General features: G+C 34.3%; 1 protein-coding gene across 2 annotated transcripts in view; it reads right to left on the bottom strand.

The window, feature by feature from the left end:
- The window catches only part of AP3B1 (adaptor related protein complex 3 subunit beta 1), a 186,837-nt gene that overhangs the window by 45,852 nt on the left and 115,985 nt on the right, over positions 1-25,000 (bottom strand). For both annotated transcript variants that reach the window (XM_087815426.1, XM_016210377.2), the window contains 3 exons: positions 21,757-21,898; positions 13,070-13,142; positions 5,138-5,244 (listed from right to left, as the gene is read on the bottom strand). In XM_087815426.1, the coding sequence (XP_087671552.1) occupies positions 5,138-5,244; positions 13,070-13,142; positions 21,757-21,898 (322 nt within the window). The remainder of the gene's footprint in view (positions 1-5,137; positions 5,245-13,069; positions 13,143-21,756; positions 21,899-25,000) is intronic.

Genomic DNA, 25,000 nt, shown 5'->3' on the forward strand with positions numbered 1-25,000 from the left:
AAATTCCTAGTAATGAAAATGTTTTTAGTGTTAACCATTGTTTCTACATTTGACAAAACAGACTTGGTTATACAACATTAATTTAAAGATCCCTTAAGAAGCATTATCTTATATATTCATGTTTAGAGATCAAAATTTAATTTGTTCATTAAAGGATCCTTTCTGGAAGTTGATTTTTTCTAATTTTTATTGTAATTGTATTGTTCTAATCTTGTATTATAAAGGCAGCTGCTTGCCTATCATTTGTACTTTCCTCGTTAATCCTGACTCAGTGAATTAACCTTTAATTATATCCGTTAAAATTGAAATGAGCCTCTTGTCTGGCTAGGGCTGCCCCCTTTCAGCATAAGATTCTGATGAAAATTTTTAGGGTTAATGAATATGTCCCATGTCATGTCTGATAGCTGCTAAAGATGTGAGGAGGTAAATGTTACCTTAGAAAGATGTGCTTTAAATTTTTAGGAGATCTGCTCTACTGACAGAAAAATAAAATAAAACTGTCTTTAGTTTCTCAGTTTACCATGCTGTATTTTCATCCAAATTAAGAATGCATTTAGAAATACAAAGGATGGGTTACACTAAGATACATTTAGTCAAACTATTTAAAAAAATAACTTATTCTCCATTTTACTGTCTTAAATATTACATGAGTAATAAAAGGAACATGTATGAAGCACAACTACTTTTTAGTATGTGCTTGATATTCTCTCAGTGATGTAATAAACTAACATGTGAACAATACAGCCCTTTAAACTGACACCAGTGGGGATGGTCTATAATGATAAAGCTGGAAAACAGGAAAAGATTAATTTCATTCATTTAACACTCTTTTGATGAGCACCCATTATGTATCAAGTACTGGGAGCAGAAAGGCCAATAAAAAGGCTCTGTCCTATCTTACAGGGACTCAAGAGTCTAAGTCTTATTAGATCTACAGTATACTTCTAATTAATACTTCTCTTATGCTCACAACGTTTGCTAATGTATCTTCACTTAATTTCCCATAGACTTCTAGAATTTAGAATTGGAAGGGATCTTAGAAACAATCTTCAGTCTTCTAATTTCAGAGAGGACAATATGAGGACAATCTGAACTGCCCTCAAATTTTGGTGTACTAGTTTAAATATATAAGATAACTTTGTCAGGTCACATATTCCACAAACTATGGATTTCAAAGCCTCACTGAGAATATGAAATGAATAAATTTCTGAAATTATGTACTTTAAATATCATCCTATTATGAAAACTTTCAAATGTACACAAAAGCAGAGAGTAATATAATGAACAAGGGGTACTCCTCACTAAGTTTCAAAAAAACATCTGTCTAATCGTGTGTAATTCAATCTTTTACTCCACTTCTGAATTATTTAAAAGCAAATTGCAGCTATGATCTACTTTTATCAGTAAATAGTCTGACTTATATTTCTAATAAAGACTTTTAAAGGAAACTTACTATTATCACACAGAAAGAAAAAACATAATTCCTGTTAATTTCATGTAAAATACAGTAAGTGTTTAGATCTCTCTGATTGTCATACATGTCTTTCAAAGTTGCTTTGCTTCAATCAGGATTCAAACAAGATGTACATATTACATTTGGTTTGTATCTCAATCTAAATAATGCACTTTAAAGCAGAACTTACTGAAATTTTGTTTGTTTCTTCTTCTTATTTAACACATGGGGGAGGTATTTATTTATTCAGTAATGTGGAACAGCTGCAAATTTAAAGAAACAACCCTTATTGCCAGGGCTATAAAAGCTGTCTGTAATTACATTCCTGAGTGATTTGAATAATAGTGTATCTGATATATTCTAAGATAAGCGGCTTTTACTTTTCTGTGCTATTAGGGTCATATACTGTACTTATCTATTTTTTACTCCGTACTCTCCTTTCTCTAGTAATAAATTAATATCTCAGTGTTAGCTGGGCATGTGCCTGCCCTACAGTTAAATTCATTTTCTTTTCCTTTGAAGAGAAAGTTTTATAAGTATCACAATAATATTTTCCATGTTTAGGTCAGGTTTCTCATGTCAAAGATTTGATACTATTAAAATAATACTTATCAATTTTCTATGCTATGCACTGCTGTGTTCAGAAAATTTTTGGCAAGCTTTTTAAAAAGAACAAAGGTAACGAAAGTTAACTTGGTTGATACATGACTAAATAATAATTCATGATTGGCCAATGCATAATAATCTATCTTAAAGCGTAAAAACAGTATTTTTCATTGCAACTATAATAATGCAACACATGCAATTTGAAATATACAGTTGAAAGCAGTACAAAGTTGAATCAACTTTGGATATATAAAATAAAATTGCCATTGAGATTAAATCTTTCCTAAACAAATATTTTAAAAACCTCTTATTATTTCCTATTATAGTACATTTAATTATAAGAAATGAACGTTAAAAACCATAATCTTAGGGAAAAAAGTCAGTGGCTGTTCAGTGAACTAAGCTCTGAAAAGAGTGAACCCACAGAAGCGAAAGGAACTACTCACAACAGAGTAGAGAGAAAGGGAAAGGCCCATGGTCTTCTCTTCTTTAATCCTTCAATTTCTTGCAGATTTATATGCACATGTTCTTTGATTTGGTGGGTGACATTTTTTGGGCGGTAATAATTACAAGTTCATTAAAAACTGTAATTAGAGTATCATAAAGTGGATTCTTCATGGTGGAGAATTTTATTATATATCAACAAAGCATTATGAGTCTTTTCTACCAGTCAGGACTTAGATTGGCACATAGTTGCTTAAGCCAAAAAAAAAAAAAAAAAAATTGCAATACAACTCCTACAACTAAAAATGAATTATGGTCTCTTTTGTAAAAGGAGCTCTTTTTAATACTCCAGGGAAGGAAGTGATGATAACATTCTGTTATTAACTATGAGGCCTCTGAAGTAGCACGGAAATAAAGAGCTGAAGCAGTGGTATGGCACACCTTAAAGTTTCATTTAAAAATCAAAGCTATTCACACCCAGAAGAGAATTAAATAAAAGAATAAGACGGGACATGGCTAGGCAATGGAAGCACAACATACTGTCAAAGTTTAATTAAAAAATGCTTTCAATTTAAGCAGACCCGGGCCAGTGATTTTTCATTATTTTTACCACAGTTCCATGACTACTGACATTTTCATCAGAACAAATAAAGGATTTTTCCCAAATTTGAAATGACAAAATTATTTTTAATTTTGACTTATAATTTCTTCCTCCTCTAAACTCAAAGGAATTTAATCTTAGCTAGACTTGTCTCTGAGTCTGGGGCTTAAATATGCCTTACGTGTTTAAATATATTGTACGTGTTTAAAGTACAGTATAAAAAATACGAATTTTAAAAAGATAGTTCTTCTACCATATTAGTTAATATTCACTAAGCAATGACAATGTGCCAGTCACTGTTCTAAGAGCTTTATGTTTATCTCATTAATCTCACAACAATCCTGTGAAGTAGGTATTATCTTCATAGGAAACTGGAGGTACAGAAAAGTTACCTACCAATTTGCCCAAAGTCACATAGCTACTAAGTGGCAAGGTAGGGATTTGCACCCTGGTCATCTGATATCAGCCCAAGGTATTTATCCACTACTTTACTGCCTCCCAAGTTCTTAGGGGCCTGCTTTCCCTTCAAGGACTAACTGCTTCACTATAGATTTTTTGATTACCACTTTCTCTTTACAGCCTACCACAAAAGCTCAATAAATATTTATTACTTAAATAAAGGCTTAACTGCTTATTTTCACTGCTTTCCTCCATCTCTTTTAACATACCTTTCCCTTTAAGCAAAAAGAAAAGCAAACTAAAATCCTAAATATGGTTCTTACTCATTTCCGAGTGGTTAGGAGATAACTGCACTCAATAGCTTAAAAACAACACTATAAGCTTGTTTTCACCTATACTCTAAGCTGACCACAGCTGGACAGAAATGCATGTAGCTCTACTGAGTATTTCATCACATGACCCTGTTATCACACTTGTGTTGAAGGGGGAATTTTTAGTAATAATCTATAAGAATTGAGTACTCCTCATTCCCACTTCTGGCAGAGCAGCTCTATGCTCCTGGGCAGCTCAGATCACCAACTACGCACCCCGCAGTGCCCTGGCAGCCCTGGAACCATGGGTGCACCAGATCTCTTCAAGTTATCTGTGCTCCAATCAAGAACTCACTGTTCTATCTCTGTTTGTCAAATTTCTGACGCAAATTAACAGGAGGTCAAGTAGATTACATATCCTAGGCAGCACACTTGATTTAGAGTGAAAGGTTAGTGATCTTATATGCTAACACAGAAAAAGTGTTAGCATGTAACTCTCTCTCTCTCAATTCAAATAAAAAAATTTTTTTAAAGCCCTGGCCGGGTAGCTCAGTTCATTAGAGCATTGTCCTGCTATACCAAGGTTGTGTGTTTGATCCCTAGTCAGGGCACATACAAGAATCAACCAATGAATGCATAAAAAAGTGAAATAATAAATCGATGTTTCTCTCTCTTTCCCTCTTTCCCTCTCTCTCTAAAATCATCTTTTTTTTTTTTTAAAGCAAAAGCTATTGCAGTTTCAGATATTATGATGGGCTGATGGTTTGGGCATTATTTTGAGTTAGGCAAGCTTCTTCTCTCCCTTCCAGTCATACCCCATAAATAACATTAAAGAATTTTCTTTAGATACACCAAAGCATGTAAGTAAATGCATGATGATACAACAGAGAGAAATACAATCTTGAATTTTCAAATGAAAACAGGTATTTTTAGTAGCCTATAGTAAAAAAACAGCATGGAAGAAACAGAATGATGAGAATAAAAGTCTGTTAATGTAGACAATAATTTGTCTACAAGAATTTATGTATATAAACTAACTCGAAGTGGCAAAGAACCCTTATATATTACTGATGGAGAACAGTCCCAGAGACAAATGTACACATAATAAATGTGGGTAACCAACAGAAGTAAACTGAGATGACAATGGTTTGAGTAGAGCAAATTAAAAAATACTTACAGAATTAAAAGGTCAGATCAGAACTGAACTTGTTAGAGGAGGAATCATTCAAGACTAAAAATCTACTTCAATTCTTTGCATTTTAATAAAAATGATTCAATGGCATCATTTGAAAACTGAGCTAAAGTATTCTGAAAATTACTTACACTGATGACTGATGAAGAAGTTGACAAATTCAAACCTTCAAGATCAGCTACCAAGCTTGGAGAAAGAGGTGGTGTGGGACGTGCAATTGGAGTGAATACTGTGTTAACTGTAAGAAAAGACCCAAGTTAGCAAATATGCATGAAAATTTAACTCACATTATTAAAAGCAATATTTTTATTTTGTTAGTAAGCCTAATTAAATTACTTTGATTAATAAATCGATGGCAATGCTATTTAACATCTTGATGTAGTCAAGTTATTATCAAGTCATGGCAGTTATTAGTCTTAGCTTTCAAAACATAATGGCAAATCCTATAACAAAATAAGGATATAAATAAATATCTTGCAGAATAGGTTTTGAAAGTTTTTATCACATAACACTATCACATATCACTAACATTTATCACCCAGCAACTTCACTAAAAGAAAAAGGTGAAGAAGCATTTCTTTCAGACTAATATAAAGAATAACAATAGCTTTCAAGAGAGTTCTCCAGTTGAGTGAGAAATCTTAAAAGGGTGTTTAAATCCTTTATTCTATTCTGTTCTGTACTGTGATAATTATAGGGGCACAGGCTATCTAATTCCCTTCCAATTATACTTTGTCAGCAAAAGCTATGTGCTAGATAAAAATGTTTATTCTAGAATCCTATGTACTAGAGATCAGATACCCGAAAATTTGAAAATCTTTTAAAAAATGCAAATCTGATCACGTTACTTCCCTGCTTAAGACTCTTGAAAGGTTCACAACTGCCAACGAAAGTCCAAATCCTTAATTAAGTGTGCAAGGTGCTCTATGATCCAGCTCAGCACTATCTAGTAGAACTTCCTGTGATGATAGAAATGTTCTGAAGCTGTGCTGTCCAGTGTGGTGGCCAGAGGCAAACATGCCTGCTGTGCTCTTGAAATGTTGCTAGTATGACTAAAGAACTGCATTTTTATTGTTAATTAATTTAAATTTAAGTAGCCAGTGGCCACCATATTGGGCAGCACAGGTCTAGCTTATCTCTCATTTTACCAGTCATGCCTAGGTTCTAGCTCTACTGAATAATAGTTGACAAGGTCTTATTTCATGTCTCTGAGCCTTTCATTTTCTCTTCCCTCTGCCTAGAAGGTACTTCTCGGCCTGGCTCACCTTGCAACTTGTACCCATTAAGATACCACTTAGAAGGAATGTGCAACCTGACTCACCTAAACACAGCTTATATGTACCTTCTTGGTCCCCCAGAAATGTTTGGACATACTCCTACAACCATACTTTTCTTGTAATACAAATATGTTTTTAAATGTTTTTATTTCTACGAGTCTGCATAAGCAGACTTTTTTAGTACTAAGTAACTGCTCAAATGTTTGCTAAGTGAAATAAATTAAAATGTGAGCAAAGTTTTAGCTTCCATCAAATTCTCAATCCAAAATAACACTATAAGGTGATATTTACTTAATTTGACATCACTTTTCAAAACATCTTTTTCTCATTTTAGTCTCACAATATCCCCTAAATTAGACAGAATATTAATTCATAAAGTCAGCAATAAATATTTCTTGAACAAGAAGAGAACAAAGTTCAAGTTATGGTTCAAGATATGGTCCCTGTCTTCAAATAACTTAACACCTAATTGATAAAAAGAGATACACATGCTTGAAGTAAAAAAAAAAAAAAGTAACCATATAGTCCATAAATGATATTGCCAAAAGAAGAACATTTTCAAAGGAAATTTTAAATAAAATCTCAACATATACAACAGAGCCTGGGTGAAGGAGAAGTGGAACCCTGCTTTCTTGTTTTCATTCCTTTGTGGGCCTAAAGCATGGCTACCAACCTCCAGGCTTCTTTAGACCTATGCTGGAAACCACTGTACAGTTAGCAAGTGCCACAGGGAGTTGATAAAAAACACAGGATCAGTGGGGATACGGTGGTAAGAGAGCCCTTCACAACTAGGAGGAAGGAAGCCCAGTTTTTCAGTAAGGTTAGGCTGTGAATGAGAGGGAAGAAAGAAATTTAATTCTCGGATGAGAGAATATAAACAAAGGCTGAGAGGCAGGAAACTGGGAAGCTAAGGGGGTTGGATTTATCTTGTACATTAAAGGGAACTGTTAAAAATCTACCAAAAAGAGGAATGATGTGACACATGGTGCAGCAGGATGATTAGTCAAGTGCTAGGTTAAGGGACAGACCGAAGGAGCATTCAGGTTGGCAGTGAGGAGGCAGGAAGGGCATTTATGTTAAAGATGTTGGAGACAGGCACAGGGAGAGTAAGGCCTGCCAAGGTCATAAAACAGGCGAATGGTAGAACCGCTGCAGGACTAGAAACAGTTCTTCTCACTTGCATCACAGTACGTTGCCTTTCCTGGTGGGTTCTACATGCATATTTGTTCACTTGTTCATCCATCCACCCAAAATACTAGATGTCCATGTTTAGTAATAAAAATTGAATTAAAACCCCTCTCATTTCAACTATGGCTTGGCTAAGGAGTTGGGAAAAGGGCATCAAAGACCAGAGAGGAAAATGTGTACCACAGGCAAGTTAGACTCTTAAAAAAAAAAAAAAAAAAAAAAGGCAGGCTTTTAATATCATTTCAGAAGACAGAGGCTCTGGAATTAAAGAAATGATTATACATCTGTTTTCAGGTCTGGCAAGATGGAAGCTGGCACTGAAAGTTTATCCTAAATTGGATTCTGAGGCCAGCTGACTATTTAATTAATATGTAAAAAACAAAATGACTGCAGATTTTTTAAATAACATGGAATAGAAATTAAAATGAGAGACCATTTCCCCCTATCAAATTGGTGAAGGCAATTTTTAAATACAAAATTCAGCATAGGTAAGGGTTAAAGGAATTGGCACTCTCATACTAATGCTGTGTAAGTTGCTATAAGCTTTGTGGAAGGCAATCTTACCAACAGAATTCTTTACAGCTTTTGTCCCAGCAAGTCTACTCCTGGGAATTTATCTTAAGGAAACAGTCATGGAGATAATGCAATAATATACTTATGCTGATGTGCACTGCATCACTGATTATGACAGCAGAAAAATGGAAACAAGTTAGATTTCCAACAATAGTAAACCTGTTAAATAGAATTTATTACAACAATATAAAGAATAACCATGCAGTCGTTAAAAAAGTTGTTAAAGAATATTTATGGCATGAAAAGGAATGTGCATGATAAACAGAGAAAGAAGCAAATAATAAAACAGTATGTCGATATGATTCAAATTTTGGGGAGAGTCATACGAAAAGAACCTGAACTGATATGTTAGAATGTAAACCCAGGGTATTTGGATTACAAATCACTCCCCCCTTTTTTCCTTCCTTCCTTCCTCCTTCCCTCCTCCCCCCTCCCTTTCTTAAAAAAATAAATTAAGGTATTTCTGGGCTTTTTGCCATCTCCATAAGTTCAGAGGAAAAAACAAACCTCTACAAAACAAGTTTTTCTTTATTAAAGTATATTTAATAAAATAATTACATAACTATTCGGATCAAAGTTTTGCTTTAAAATTTAAGATGAAAAACTTTCATATATAATAATTTAATGTGAATCTATTTAACTGGTTAAATGTAACTTTTTGCTGCTGCTGCATCTTTGCTGTCATCATCTCCTTCCACCATAGCTCACCCTTACATATGCTTACCAAATGTCAAGCACAATTATCAACTCATTTAATCCTATTAATGGTCCTAAAAAGTATTACTATTATCCCAATTTTATAGATAAAGCAACCAAAGCACAGAGAGATTAAATAACTTGTCGAAGGTTAATAGCTAGTAAGTAACAGAACTGGGATTTGAACTCAAGATGGTCTAGCTCCACTGTCTGCCTAGCCACTCCACTCTGCTGCCTGTACAATATATCACATATCATAAGGTGTGTCTGAAGCATGATTATTGTTGGGTGATAAAAATTTTTTTGAAAGACTACAGTTAGTTGTACCAATAGTGTAATTATATAGGTTTACATTTCCTATAAAAAACACACCAGAATATGACTGCTGCTTTATGATCATCCTGTTGAGATGATATCGTATAGGGTACTAAAAAATATTTTAATTTCCATAAACATAAAATATGACTGGAAAAGAGAAAGCATATTGCTCCTTCTAAGCCGAATCTATCATTAGGTCAAATATTACCTTAGCATAAATATTTTCTAATGTATTATCAACTGGCCTCATGAAATAGTCATATAATTTCATAATCTAAAGGAACTGCAGAAATTTTCAATCTTTTTCCCCCACTTTACAAATGAATAAAATGAGACACAAATTAACTCAATTGATTAAAGGGTTCTGATAACATCCCCTCAATAGATACAATAAGGAAATATCAAGTTACTTATTCAAAACCACAGAACTGTTTTTAGTGGAGCCAGTCTACTGCTAGGGTTGCTAAGGACACTTCCTCAGAGAGAAACAATGATTACTTCAGGTAGCAGAGAGCTCTTTCACTCCTCCATGTAGTTACTTCCCTTACTTCTCCTACCTCCAACTCCCTTACTAATTCTTACTTACACTCAGCTCAAGCATTATGTTACATCTGGAAACTGCTAGGTGGGTTAGGTACCCCACTATCCAACAGCATTCTGGGCATATCTCTCTCTCATTTCATTTATAATGTGGCAATCTAATGACACTGAGAGTTCCTTGGGTAGGGACAACGTTGTATCCATTTAGAATCTCCAGCATGTAGCAGATTACCTAGATCATAGCAAGTGTTTATTTAATAAATGTTTTCTGAACGAAGACAAACGTAAACTCAGTACTTGCAGTTTTCCTGGTATGCAATGCGCACTGAACAAAGAACCTCTGTGGTTTATGATGTGCCTCTTACATAAAACACAAGCAATGTGTCTGCCCCCCTTTCAAAATTAAACAGATTCCCACAGCTAACAACTCATGCAACTGGAGAATACCTTTTTAGTTTTGATCAACAAACTGCTTGCCATGGACAGTGGAGAACTACTGCAGGCTAATAGTGGCATACAATGAAGTCAGGATTTTAAGAGCCACTATCAACAATGCTTTTCTCCCTCAACAGTCTACTTGTCTGTATCTATAAGCTCACATCATACTTCTGCCACAAGCCTTTGTAGCTTTTTAATTGGTTTTTGTTTTCCTCACTTTGTTACTACATTTTGTGCCACTATTATCTGTCTCATGTAAGTTGTTACCTATTTGGGTCCCTGACTACATTTTACTCTCTGGAAGAGAACGACTAAATTCTATGTATCTGTTCTAGAACAGATAATAGCACATAATCCACAAACATGGGCTGAATCAATTTAAAAAGAGAGTTTCAAGTGTTATTTCTGCATAAGATTTTTTAAGAAATAGTTTTTGGTCATTAAAAGCAAACAAATATATACTATGTTGAGTTAAAATAAATGTAAGTTGGAATGAAATTTCCCTTAAAATAAAAAAATCTTACATTTAAAAATTTAAAACTTAATATTTAAGAAAACTTTTGTTTATACATATAAAAACATGCTTTAAAAAAGAATCTAACAATAAAAATTATATCATTTTACAGGTTTCTCTTTTGTCCTTAGCTGCCAGGAAATCTAGAATCAAATATAAGGAGAAAATTTAATTAGTGCACTCCAGTATCTTTTCACATTTACTCTTAATTCCTTTTTAAATGTGCTTGATTATTGTTGTAAACTGTAAAAATTACATATGTATATAAAAGATTCATCATCACAGAAAGATGTAAACTATAAAATGAAAGTCTTTCTCTTTGTTCTAGTTTAGTCCTACACCTCAAAAGGGCTGGAGCTAACACTGCTAATTGTTTCTTCTGCAGCCTTCCAGAAATATATGATGTACAACTGTGTTTGTGTGTAAGACATACCTCCTCATTTACTCCCTTTTAAAACAAAACAACACAATACAAACAGAATCATGCTCGACACGCAGCTTTGTAAAAATTGTAATATTTTGGATATATAACATAATTAGCACATATAAAGATTTGCCCCATTTTCATTGATGGTTATATCATTCTATTGGTAACATTTTGTTTGTTTTCACTGTAATAAATAATGCTGCAATGAAATTTTTATATATAACCTTGCATACTTTATTAATTCAATAAATACTTACTGAGAACCCACTGCCTGCGACCTGTGCTCATGCACTAGGAGTAACAGTGAGCAACACAGACAGGGCACTATTCTCATGCAACACAGCCCGGGCTCTAACTGGGTGGACAGACAATAAACAAGTAGTAAAAAATAAGACAATTTCAGGTGGTGAAAAATGCCATGAAGACAGTCAGCAGTTACGGGTGAAGGTGTGTAAGAGAAGGTGACTTGGAGCTGGGATGTGGAAGATAAGCAGCAGCTTGCCATCAGAAGATCTGGAAGAAATGTTCATGTAGAGGGAACAGCAGAACAGAGGCCCTTGGCAGGAATGAGCCTGGTGTATTTCAGAAATGCAAAGGAACAGAGCAGATGAAAGGCAGGCAGGAGTCAGATCATCTAAAGTCGGAGAAACCTAGGAATATGAATGTTAATCTAAGTGTAAAAATACGCCACTACACTGAAGGGTCTACAAGAATGAAATAAGATCTTGCTAGTTTATCTGTAGGATAAATTCCAGAACAGAATTGATAACTCAAAACTGGTAGGTGCTTGCAATTTAAAGTATTGATATTGTTAAATGACTCCAAAAAGCTACACTTATTTATATTCCAATCAAAAACATATGTAGAATGCCTGTTTCTTTAAACCTTCGCAATAATGGATGATACTTTGCAAACTTTGCCAATAGGTGAAAAATGATGTAAACTTTAAAATCTTCACCAATAGGCGAAAAACCATCCAAATTTGGCTCCAATTTTATTTTAATCTCTATTAAGTATGTCTCTGTATCATACATTTTAATTTCTCTATATTAAGAATTTCCCATGAGACAGTCCAGGTAAATAATATAAATACAAAGCTTTATGTTCTGTTTATAAGAATGAGACAACCTACAAACATAATTCACCTCTAGCACGAAAAAACTACATTGAAAAATGACAGTAGTTTAATATTCATGAAATCTTCCTTGTTTACTCTTCTTCTAGTGCAAAATGTACCTACCAACAAAGTCAATTCCACTATTTCTCTCTCGCAATAAAGGAGGATTCAGGAGAGATGATGAATATACATCTGTGCACACTTGGGTTAGTATATTTGTTGGATTCTAAAGTTCTTAGAAGTGGATTTGCTGAGACAAGGAATTTTTGCAGTTAAAACACTAGTAAGTATAGCCACACAAAAGCTTTTTGTATCCAATTCTGTTCCCATGAGAAGTGTGACAAGTTGCCCACACCGGCATGGCTCAGCGGTTGAGCATCAACCTAGGATCCAGGCGATCACTGTTCGATTCCTGGTCAGGGCACATGCCCAAGGTTTCGGGCTCAATCCCCAGTTGGGGCATGCAGGAGGCAGAGGATCAATGACTCATCATCGACGTTTCTCCCCACGCCCCGAAATCAATAAAGATATATTAAAAAAAAAAAAAAAAAAAAGGAGGGGTGTGGGAAGTGGAAGATGGTGATGTCCTTTATATTTCTAATTACTTTCCTAATTCCCTACCTCCTTAAGTTAGATGTCTCAATCCCCATAGCCAACGTTTAACAATGTAGAAGTTGTGATATATGGATAATTATTTACTAAAAACAAGTATAAATTACTAAAGAAAAAGATCTTCAAGCGAATCTGATGCACTTTTATTTAACTGATTATATTCAGGTGATACAAACTGATATGCTGAATAGATTACAAGAAAAGATACCAATAAAACCAATTTCTAAAATTTTCTTGGCATATTCATCTATAAATTGTTCATAATAGATGTTAATACATGTTGAGACATGTAAATGAAAGGTACTCTAAAAATAAAAAATATTACTAAACACAGAAGAAAAAAAATTAAATTTTAATACTTACAATCATCTAGATCCAGAAGTGAAACATCTTTGGTAACAGGATTTTTATCTTGCTTTGTTTTTTTTTCTTTCTCCTATAAAATAAGAAATATTTCATTCATTGCATGTTCTCTTTCAAAAATCTATGAGGCAGTCCTTAACGTTTCAAAACAAACAATTTTCCTTTGCAGTTTTCCAAGAAAAAATTTAAATTAAGTTTCTATATGGTTATGCAAAATGGTTTTTTTTAATCAAAATTTTTATTTCAGTTAGCATATAGTATTTCTTCTCCCACTATGCAAACTATTAATTATTTTTAAATATTTTTTGTTTAAAGATTATAAAAGACCTTCAGAAGAAATCCTAAAGGGAAATAATTATTTTATAATCTGACAACTGTTTGCTAACATGAAAATGTAAATGTGGCCCTGACTGGATAGCCCAGTTGGTTAGAGCGTCGTCCTGATACACCAAAGTTTCGGGTTTGATCTCCATTCAAGGCACATATAAGAAGCAAACAATAAATGCATAAATAACGAATCACTGTTTCTCTCTCTCTAAAGTCAATTTTAAAAACGTAACGTGGCTCTTCATTAGAAAGTGTGTATTCTTGAAAAAAATTTTTCAACAAGTTGATTTAAGAAAAAGAAACAAACAATAAGTGCTTAGCTCTGAGATGGTCAATGGCTTGTAATAGATTAGTCTTGCTGAGATGTAGTTTGTGACATGCATGTACCAGGCACTTAATATTTCAACACTGGGTTGTGTCAGGCTTCTTCTGACAAAGGTATTCATTCAAATCTATAAATGACATTTCCAGGTCCCTGCTCTCTAGGGTTGAAAGGACTCACTTTCTTTACTGTTCCCTCTGGGGAGAGTATTAAAAGCACACCTGCACAGAACCAGGGCTTCCTCCCCTCAGATGTGCTTTTTAAGTCTACTATATTTTTGAAGCATGGATAACCATGGACTAGAAACCAGTGTCTCTAAGCCTGAGGTGTTCACAATTTGCTCAGAGATTCAGGAAAAAAATGTGTAATCTTTAAAATAAATAAAGTGCAGTACAGAGTAGCATCATCAACAATTAAAGACCAACAAAGATTAGGGTGCTAAATAGATGTATTTGAATCAAGGCCACTTATCTTTATAATGCATACTTTTTTTTTTACATTAAATCTTCTCAAAATAAAAGCCAAAACTTATGTGTTTGCTAAAATGATTTTGTTCATTCATTCATTCATTAATAAATATGTGCAGAATTTTTAATATGTATCAGATTCTGTGCTAAGCAATGGATGCAACACACCTAAGACAGACATAGGCCCTGCTTTCAGATAACTTATAATCTACCAGAGGAGTTTATAGCTTATTGTATACATAAATTATGACAAATATGTCTGAAGTATTTTTCTAACCACAAAAGGTATCACTAAAACAAGCTGCTACTACACCATGCATACATGAACAAGAGGAATACACCAAGTTGTATGTTAGGTAACATTTTTAAAAGATTTTATATTCTGCTTGTTTTTCCCCTATGCAAATACTCAGAAAAAGTATTTTCAAGGCTCACACAATAATAAACATTAAAACACTAACTAAAAACATCAGCACTGATTTTTTTCCTCAAATTAATTATTTCTGCCACTGAAAACTCCAAATCAACTAGATGGGTTTTAATTTTCATTAGTAACTTATAAACAACATTTGCCCCTCTCTCCATACCTCAAATGAATAATTTGTAGGGCTAGGGAAAAAAAATAGAAGTGTTAGTTTTGAAGCTGAAATGTAAAAGTTGTAAGTAGCAAAGACAGGCTTAGAAAGCAAACAGCATCTCAACTAGAATATCATTCTTGTGAAAAAAGAACATATACCAAAAAGAGCTTATCACCATGTGACTTATCAACATGCTATGCTGAGCACAATGGGTGTAGCTTCCTATAAGCTACAATGGTGCATGACTGTCTTTATGGAACTGTAACCTCCCTACCTGAAAAATTAGAAACCTTTCAAATTGAGATAAAGGTAAAGCTGTAGGCAAGTCTATACCTTATTTTCTACTTCACAGCTAAGATTTTGTAACAATGTCTATTAAATATACATCAGGTCACATACAACACAGGACAGAGCTGCGTGTGAAATTGGTATAAAACCTAAAACGGGAAGAAAAAAGGCTTTCAAAAGGAAAGAATTTCACTGAGTTTCTGAGAAGAGCAAATAACCAGTGACTGAAGTACAACATTAGCAATAGATAATGGTCATTTCTACTAAATTGAAAAAGCCTTGCATTCTGAATCAAAGCTATAAAAAGCTTCATGATGTGTTTGGCATTCCTCTCTTATGTTATATTTCATTTTTCATTTTAAAAAAATCCATAGTAAGTTCAAAACATTTTCATACTTAAAGGATCTACTATAAAAATAAAAATCTGAATTCTAAACAAAGAAGTTAAGAGCCCTATTCCATCAAACATTTCTCCATTTGCAATTCATCTTGGTAATAGAGACAGAACCTGGGTAAATGCATATAGGACTCGAGGCAGGAGATTTTTCTTGCTCAATGCATAATTCATGTGCTCCGCCTGCAAAGTGTGTAAAATGAGAATTTCACACCGCAGCATGAGCCATGGAGCTGCAGAGAAAAGGCAGATGAAATCATATTTTACTGTGTGAATTTTATTTCTTACCTCCCCAATATTTATACAAAACCATCATTGACAAACCAAACACATTGACAGATCACCCACTGTTTCCATTGTGTTAGTACTTGAGAAGAGATCAGGCAGAAACACAGACAATTTGTTTTTGTATATTTTTTTAAATAGAGAATTAGGTTTTTAACAGCTGAGTGACTATATTAGGCTTTTATAAGGACAACAGTAACTGATCTTAAAATTTCACTACAAAAATACTTAGTTATCAATTCATCATCCTCAAATCTCCATTTTGTTTCTACGGTATTCGATTATACACCTCAACACATCAACATCTTCAAAATGAAATACAAAGTTACAGGGTTAAGAAAATGATTTCTTTTTAATATATTTCATTTTAAATAATAAATAAAAGATCCTAGAAATTCTTATTAAGCTCCAAAGAATACAAACAAAATTATGTAATAATATATCTATAAACATTTTTTATGTATTATGCAAGTTCATTTTCATGCTGATTTTTAAAAAAGCAAGTAGGAAAAAAAGATCTTACACAACAAACATCATATATGCTTCCTAAGAGGAAACTATTGTAAAGAAGTTTAAAATTTTAAACTACAGAACAGGTAAGTAAGTTTGTTAAATTCATATCGTGCTTTGAAATCAACAAAAATTCAAGGCTAATTTTTAGCCTCACACGGCAAGATGTTTGCATGAAATACTTTTAATTAGAATTACCAACCAAGGACAATTTAAAGACTCTCTTGCCTTCAAGTCATCTAACAAATTTGATTTTAAAAGTCTGAGGCTCACACACTGTGCTTTAAAACAAAAGTACATTACCAGTAAATTAAGACTGCTTTGTAAGTTAAAAATTAGTCTAAACTGTTAAAAAAAAAATCTTCCCTATTAAGTTGTATCTACTTCAATAAGAAAGCTTGCTTAATAGCACTTAATATTACTTAAATATCTCAATTGAAGTGAAACAATATTTCTGTTCTGGAAAACTTAAAATATGAACTAAACTGGGAAAGACAAATCGAAATTGCAAGGCTTTGAATTGTAAGAGTAAAAACCAATATTCTACGATATTCACATACGTTATATAATTGCAACATACATAAATACTTGTGAAAGTATTTATGGTACCAAATGGAAGAACATGTGTCCTTCTGGCTATATCAATCAAACACAAGTAAAATTTGTTTCCTATATCTCAAATAGGGAAGAAAATAGTTCCTTTCACTCTTATCCATAATCTATCTCAGACCACATGCCAAATTTTCTTTAAACCCAATTATTTGGAACAAAAGAATTATTTCATAAAAAGGATTAGATTAAAATTAAAATACTTCTGTATCATATATATTTCAGAAACAAACACCTAAAATTAAAAACATGCTTGCCCATCAAAATAATTGTAACTGAAAAACAATATAATTTTCTTTGGTCATTACTGACAATATCTGATCTCAAATAAGGACTCTCAATCACTAATACTCTCAAACAAGCATAACATCAAATGTATGATCATAGTTTTGTGTCTTATGAATCTGCTGGGGCATGGTGTCAAATGACAAACACCTCAGGGACATAATTCAACAGAAGTTCTCACCCTTTGACTGTCCCTACACTGTTCACATGAGGAATACCCTCTCATCAATAACGTTTTTTTTATTTCATGACGAAGTGGAGGGACCACCCTTTGATAAGGGGCTACTCTGTCCTCAGCTTATATTTCCTGTAATGAGAGAAAGTATAAAAGGAAGAACAAAGACATAGAAATGGGAAAGCATATAGGATGTTAAGAGAACCATAAACAGTATATTGGGATCAGAACACAGGAAACACAAAGGGGGTTAAGCCTGGAAAGGAAAGTTTGGACATGCTAGTCTGAGGAGTCACTGAACTTGAATGATAATGGGGCATCATTATAGGTAATGTGAGCATTAACCTGGCAGCTACACAGAAGGACTGGGGTTGGGGAAGCTCTGAGAATGACCAATGGCAATGGTCTATGAGTGGGGTAATGAAGAACTGATCTAGAATGGTGGTGGTAGAAAAGGAAGAAACAGATATGAGAAACAATACACATAATTTCTAAGGCTTGGCAACTAGGTGAACATACAGGATGAGGGAGGAATCAAAGATGATTTTGGGGCTGCAGATCTGGGAGAAAGAATTCTGGTACCAAATGGTAGAACATGTGTCTTTCTGGCCGTATCAATAGGTTTGGGAGACCAGCGGCTCCTCACAGATCTAAGAATTTCGTTTGAATTTGGGAAGAAAAGTTACAGCTGCTGTAGGGACTTAGAGATATTATTATGGAAGAATTCACACAAAAATTTTAGTTAAAACTATAGGAGTGAATGGGTCTCCCAACAGGAAAAACTGTAGAGAAAAAAGAGACAAAATAAATGAACTCCCTTGACCTTGTTTGAACTGAGTCTGTTGGCGTGGCCCTGGTGAGCAAGGCGACACGGGCCTCAGCGCACAGCGCTACCATACGCAGATGACGCACCACGATGCCTTGGAAAAGCTGTGTATGCTAAGTGCTAACTTTGGGGCAACGTTCACACTTCGGGTCAGAAGGCGATAAAAGTGAAGCAATCGAAAGACTGAAAGGTCAAAGAACTAAGAAAAAAAGGGATGCAGAGAGTTTGAAGTAGTAGAGGAAGAGCTGTAAAAAGTTCCGAGAAGGATAATTACTGAGAGGAGGGCACTGGGTTGGGTGAAGATCACAGCTGACTTTTCAGAGAGCAGTATTTGTAAGAAGTGATAAAAGTGAAAACCAATTTCAAAGGGACTAAGAAATAATTGTGTTAAGAGGCAGGAGATGGAAACTATCTAGATTATTTTTCTAAACTCTCATTGTCACACTCTCTCCATCTCCGTCTCTCTTCTACTTTCTCCTCCCTCTCTTTAAATGCTGGGAAAAACTTGAGTGCTTTGGTTGGCAGAAGCATTAAGAGAGAAAAAGATGGGTGGTGCAAAGGAAGCAGGTGATTCTCAACAAAACAAGGTGAAAAGGTAGTAGGACTTATTCTTGGTCAAGTGGATAGGATCACTTGCTCAGAGCAATTCAAAGAAAAAGGAGGGCAAACAGATTGAGAGGAGAGTAGTAGGAGATGCTCACAGCAGTTGGCAACTCAGTATCCTACAGAAAGTGGATGAGATCACAGGCTGCAAGTAAGGGGTCATCCCTGAATGCTGACTTATAACTTGAATGGTATAAAAAGAGTAAAAAAAAATTAAAAATACAGGAGATATAAGAGTTATAAAAACATTTTTGTTCCTTTTAGCACTGGTGTTCTATAATGCGACTATTGTTGGTCTCTCACGGAATTAAAGTTCAAGTTAAAAAGTGTTAACGGTGTTTTATATTTATATAGTGCTTTACACTGGTTTTCCATACTTGATTTTTTTGTAACAGCACCTGAAAGAACGAGAGTAGGTATGAGCACCTCTACCTTAGAGATGAGGAAACTGGAGGGTAAAGACATTACCTCCCAACAAACACAACACCATGCCTGTCCCACAGGACAACCCCATTCAAGCTACCCCAGGTTCTCATTTTCATGTTTAATATTCCCAGGACACGTCCAGATAAAAGAAATGGGAGAGAAAGAGTAAGAGTAGAGTTTAGTTTGGCTGCAGGTTTAAGGCGTATGGATTTTCAGTACTAAAATACTGTAATGCTAAATTGAAGTAAAGCGCCCACCATCTGCCTTCATTACTCATCATTTAGAGCAGAAGCCACAAGACGTGGTGCAAGAAGGGCTCTTCTACAATTACAGACTTGCCTATTGTTAGAAAATTGGTATACTTGTAATTGCATGGTATACTCCAAGTCACTCAGAAAAAACAGAAAGAGAAAAAAACAGTTATGAGGTCTCCAAGGTGGAGAATGTTACAACTATAAATTAAAATAAACCACACTGTCTATTGTGGACAGGAAGAAGCATTCTATTAGAGAGAAAATAAGCCACATAAGCAAAACACATAGACACGAAACTACTGACAACATGAGTAAAGCCTGAATTTCTCGAATCTTGAATCACTGCAATACTTTAATACTGATATTCTACAGTAAAATATTTTCAATTATAAAGAAATTTAATGTGGTCTTTGACAGTCTTTGACAAACAAGAACCAACTGAACTGCTGATCTGGGGCATCTCTGTGGCATTTTTTTTAAAAAAAATATCTTTATTGATTTCAGAGAGAGGAAAAGAGAGGGAGAGAGAGAGAGATAGATACATCAATGATGAGAGAGTCATTGACCGAGCCCACAACCGGGGCATGTGCCCTGACCGGGAATCGAACCCCGATCGCCTAGGATCCCAGGTCGACGCTCAGCCGCTTAGCTATGCCTGGCCAAGCCTCTGTGGCATTTTAATGGGGTTTAACGCACTACCTCCAATACTAGACAGGCTCTGAGGTCTACACTTTATCAACTTTTACAAAACTTCGTAAGAATAACTCATTTTAATTCCACCACTTGACAGTCACTGACTTCGTGTTTAATCATTTTTAAAAACACTGATTTCTTACTATGTGTTGTACTTAACTTCTAAAGCTCCTTTATAACACTTTAAGCATTTTTGTAATTTAATGTAAGTAGGAAACAAGAAGGTATCAAACTCACTATGTAATAAGTTTTTTATATGAGGCCAGATTAATAAACCTAAAAATGTTTTATGTAAATTTTTGAAACAGAAATCTTAGATATATAATATATAGACACAAGTTTTAAATATAAATTCAAGTTTAAATGGGTTTTACTATATGCAAGAATATTTGAAAGATGGTAAGACAAATATTAGCCAATTTTTAAACATGCTTATTCTTTAACAATAAATCTCTAGATAGAGGAGGGCAATTATATACTTCAATGGATTTATTTTCATCCTTGGCTACTCAGATGACTTATTAAAGAAATTGTTAAGTATAGAACAAATAAATGAAAAAAACAAACAAACCCATTAAGTACAATATTTGTTTTTGGCTTCAAATATTCTTTTATAATATAAAAAGTATTTTTTATTTCTAAAAGAGATTTTATTAATAATAAATGTTAAGTTTCACTGAATTGCTTTTCAGAAAAAAAAATGAATTCAATTTAAAGGATAAGACATGACCACATTTTCAACATTTGGAATACAGTTTATTTTTCAAAAACTGCATTTGAAGCCTAGCATCAACATGATCCATTTATAGGAAGAGAGTAATAACTAAAGGTCAGAAAGGTATGTTAGGTCTGAATGTTGTATGAATAACTACATTTTTGCAATTTATACTTTTATTTTTTTTGCTGCTAAGCAGACAAGGTTAAGGGTTAAAAATGTATCAAAAGCGTTACCATTCTGTTACATAAGTGGTTCTTACCTTTGTTTTAAAATTATGGCTACTGAGTCTTTATTAGTTAAAAAACATATATAGCTTTGATTAAACCTTTAAAAATATTCTATTTCCCAAAATACCTGATATTTTTAAAAAGGGTATTAGTCTCAATTTCTTATGCCACATGTACATTTCTATTCCTTTGCTCAATACTACTTCTGCACTTCCTTTTACCTCTCCTTTAGCAAAAGCCTCCCTTGTCATATCCTAGCCAAGAACAACAAAGGCCATACTCACAAATACTGAGCTCTCTTATTTCAATGGCAAAGAATGAGGCTACATGCATAGCCCATGGACAGATATAGTGCGGGAAGGCCTGGACAGGGGCTGGGAGGGGGAGGAAAGGCTCACTGGGGGCAAAAAAGGAGATATCTGTAATACTTTCAACAATAAAGACAAATTTTAAAAAATGTTTCTAACTTCTCTGCAGGGTTGAGTTACAAGGGAAGCAATTATCTAGAAAAAAAAAATATATAAAATCACAGGTGTGAATGAAGATAAAAGTTTATTTTAGTTGTCAGTGACAATGTTAAATTCCTTTCTTAGTTTCTTGATTTTCTACAAAACACTAATTTTCAGAAATATTTATTCTTAATTGGGAAAAGGCTATAAAAATATTTACTTTAAATTACAACAAATGTGTAACCTCTTACCTTAGTGACTTTTCTGGATTTAGATTCACTTTCTGATTTTGATTCAGATTCTGAAGAACTGTCTTCCATTGAACTAGATTCAGCACTGGAAGAATCTGAAGTTTCAGATTTTTCATCTTTCTTTTCCCCATCTTCAGAATCACTATGTATAATAATAAATTTTGAAATATCAACTTTAAATTCTTTATATAAACAAGCTTAAGTAATTTAAAAGGTCAAATGACAAATGTTACTACTTGTCCATTCTGCCTATAAATCAGAACCTTCACTAGAGAAGACTATTTCACTGAGAACCACTTCTTTTTAGTATTTAAAAAGATGATAAATATGGGTTTAAAATCCCAGAACGTATTAGTGAAGTAATAATAAAGGTTGTATTATCTATAACCAAATCAGATCCCATTCAAAAACAGTTATACCACATCACACGCCCTCAAATGCAAAAGATCATAAAATAACCTAAGTGATAACCTAAGTAGAAAAAAAACTAATAATTAAATGTTTGATTTACCAGGAATATATATTAGGTGTTAACAGTAACAACTTCAAAGATACTTAGGCTGATTTTAAAAAGCAGTCTCAAAATACTGTTTTTTAATAAGTTGAAGTATTTATACATGTACTTTTGCTAAAATAACCTGCATTTTATAAATTTTTCTGTCCAAGAAAATTACTTAACTATGTTCCTAAATGTGGCTCTAAAACATAGAGAAAATGTTAACCAGTTCAAAAGAGAATCCTTCTACCGCAGTAAGGCTTACTTAAAAAGATAATAAAATATAAACTTTTAAAATACCAAATGATCAAACCTAAGCGCTGATGCCGTTCTTTTATTTGTTCACTCCCTCCCTCATTTATCAAATATTTATTGAATGCCTACAATGTGTTGGCCCTATTAGGTGCTGAGAATAACAATGTTTAGTAAGATACAGATAATCTCCATGTGCCTTCCTTACAGTCTACTGTCCACTGAAGACACAGAGAAGTGGCATTGACAAAATATGGTAAGTAATAAAGTATAGTGTATCATAAGAACATGTGGATGGGTAACTCAACAAACTTAATGAAGACTGGGAAGGCTTCCTAGAGGAAGAGAAACCTAAGCTGAGAAACAGGAAAAGGCAGGCAGAGGGCAGGGAGAAGCTCTCCAAGGAAAAGGACAGCACCTGAGATTGCCAAAAAGTCTCACGAAGAGAGATGCCTTGTGGTCTTTGACATTTTCTCAAAACTGAAGGTCTAGCTCTCTTTACCGTGTATGTGTGTTTAAGAATGTATCTTTTTTTCTCCCTACCTAATCCCTCCAGAATTTGGCAACTCTTAATGAATGGTATTATTTTCATGGTGATATGTTTGTTTGCATGAATCCATGAGAATCTGTTCTCTTTATAATAGGACACATAAAACCAGTTTCCAATTGTGGTTTTTATTAACAAAGATTTTGACTGAAAGTCATGATTGAGAGAGACATCCCTAGATTGGATGTCACCAGAAAGCTTTAAGGAATTAAGATTGACTTTGGAAGATGATAAAAGGTACCTTGCTTATTCAAATGGTTTCATCAGTCCTTCCAGGTAAGAAACGAAGGTTGCTTTCCTGGGAGATGGCAGAGAAAGAACCTCAAAACATTTTGGGGGACCTCAAGAACTTGAGGAATTCACCCAAACCTAAGCCTGACGGCAACTGTGTGGCTTGGCTTCTTCACCCTGAAGGGCTAATCAAAGCTCTATCTGGAGATTCCTTATGGGATTCCAGCAAAGATTTAAGAGAGCCTATATGACCAATTAGTATTCTTGTTGTGTTTACGCAAATAAGCAGGCCAAGTTGAAGCTGGATTTAGAGCAGCAAATAAATTGGTCCTAATTGGGCTGTTTCATAAAAATGTGGATGTAAATTTTAGGGAGGGAAATTGTGTTTTAATAGAATCTATAATACATAGTTGTGGATATTAGAATCTAATTCAGGTAATTGTATTCAAAATTTTATGTGTCACCCATAAACTGAACTGAATCCTGAATTTTTTTGTTTTCTTAAATATTTGGATACAACCCTCCAAACTAATGTTTCATTTTTCTTCCATCCTTTGACTTGGAATTATTGAGAACTAAAAATTTTTGTTTCTGAGCTTTGTACTTATAAATTACGGCCAAAGGAATTGATATGACCTTGAGAAATAGCCACAACAGCTTAAACTTAAACAATCCTAGTGACTGGTATTGTGTGAACCATGCAGAATTTACATCACCAGAGATATTCAAAGTTCAGATAAGGAGGATCTATCAGCTTGTCACTGCTTGTTTTCATTCTAGCAAAAGAAACTGATGCCCAGCTGGGCGTGGCTCAGCGGTTGAGCGTCGACCTAGGATCCTAGCGATAGGGGTTAGATTCCCGGTCAGGGCACATGTCCGGGTTGTGGGCTGCAGCCGATCAATGACTCTGTCATCACTGATGTTTCTATCTCTCTCTCTCTCCCTCTCCTTTCCTCTCTCTGAGATCAATAAAGATAAAAAAAACAAAAAACTGAGACTTACATCTAAAAATCTTCTCAACTGACCGCATTACAGACTCAGAAACTGATTTATAATTTGCTCTGGTCATTAACCTTTGTCTTTTTCCTTCTGTTTTCATAGGTATACCCTTATTAAATACCCAATTGCTTGTTTACACAATATAGGTCTCACTTTGGGAGCCCATCTGCATCACAGCCTCCTGAAATGGACTCAACAATTTAACTGAACTTATTTTCAGCACTACATAATTAAATCAATGAAATATGGAGCAATCTACCATCTTTGATTCTGGACACAACTATTACATATCAAGATCATGATGCTTTGGGGATTCTGGCCCATCACTACTTCAGAAGAATCAGCTCACAGAAGCTGTTCCAGTCTCAGGTCCCATTCCCTTGTCTCCCCCAGATCAGGCAGGAAGAGACTTCCATACCCTACATAGGCAGGGACCACACAGCCCTTGTCAGAGGGAAGCAGTTACTGAAGACCAACCGTCCTCCCTTATCAACCCTAAAAGATTTCAGGATGGATGTTTCCCAGGGAGAAATGAGATAGGCTAATCAGCCAGGACAAGCAGAAAGGGAAACTGAGACAGTTAAATGGACAAGCAACTTACAACCATCTAGTAAATCACAAAATCTTACCTTCCCTAGCAAAGGGCATTTAAAAGTTAATGGTTTTATACTTCTCTTCCCAACCAAAAAAGTAAATAGTTTAAATCGCCCTATCACCAA

Source organism: Miniopterus natalensis, chromosome 3 (genome assembly GCF_054644295.1).
Source record: "Miniopterus natalensis isolate mMinNat1 chromosome 3, mMinNat1.hap1, whole genome shotgun sequence".
NCBI classification, from domain to species: Eukaryota; Metazoa; Chordata; class Mammalia; order Chiroptera; family Miniopteridae; genus Miniopterus; species Miniopterus natalensis.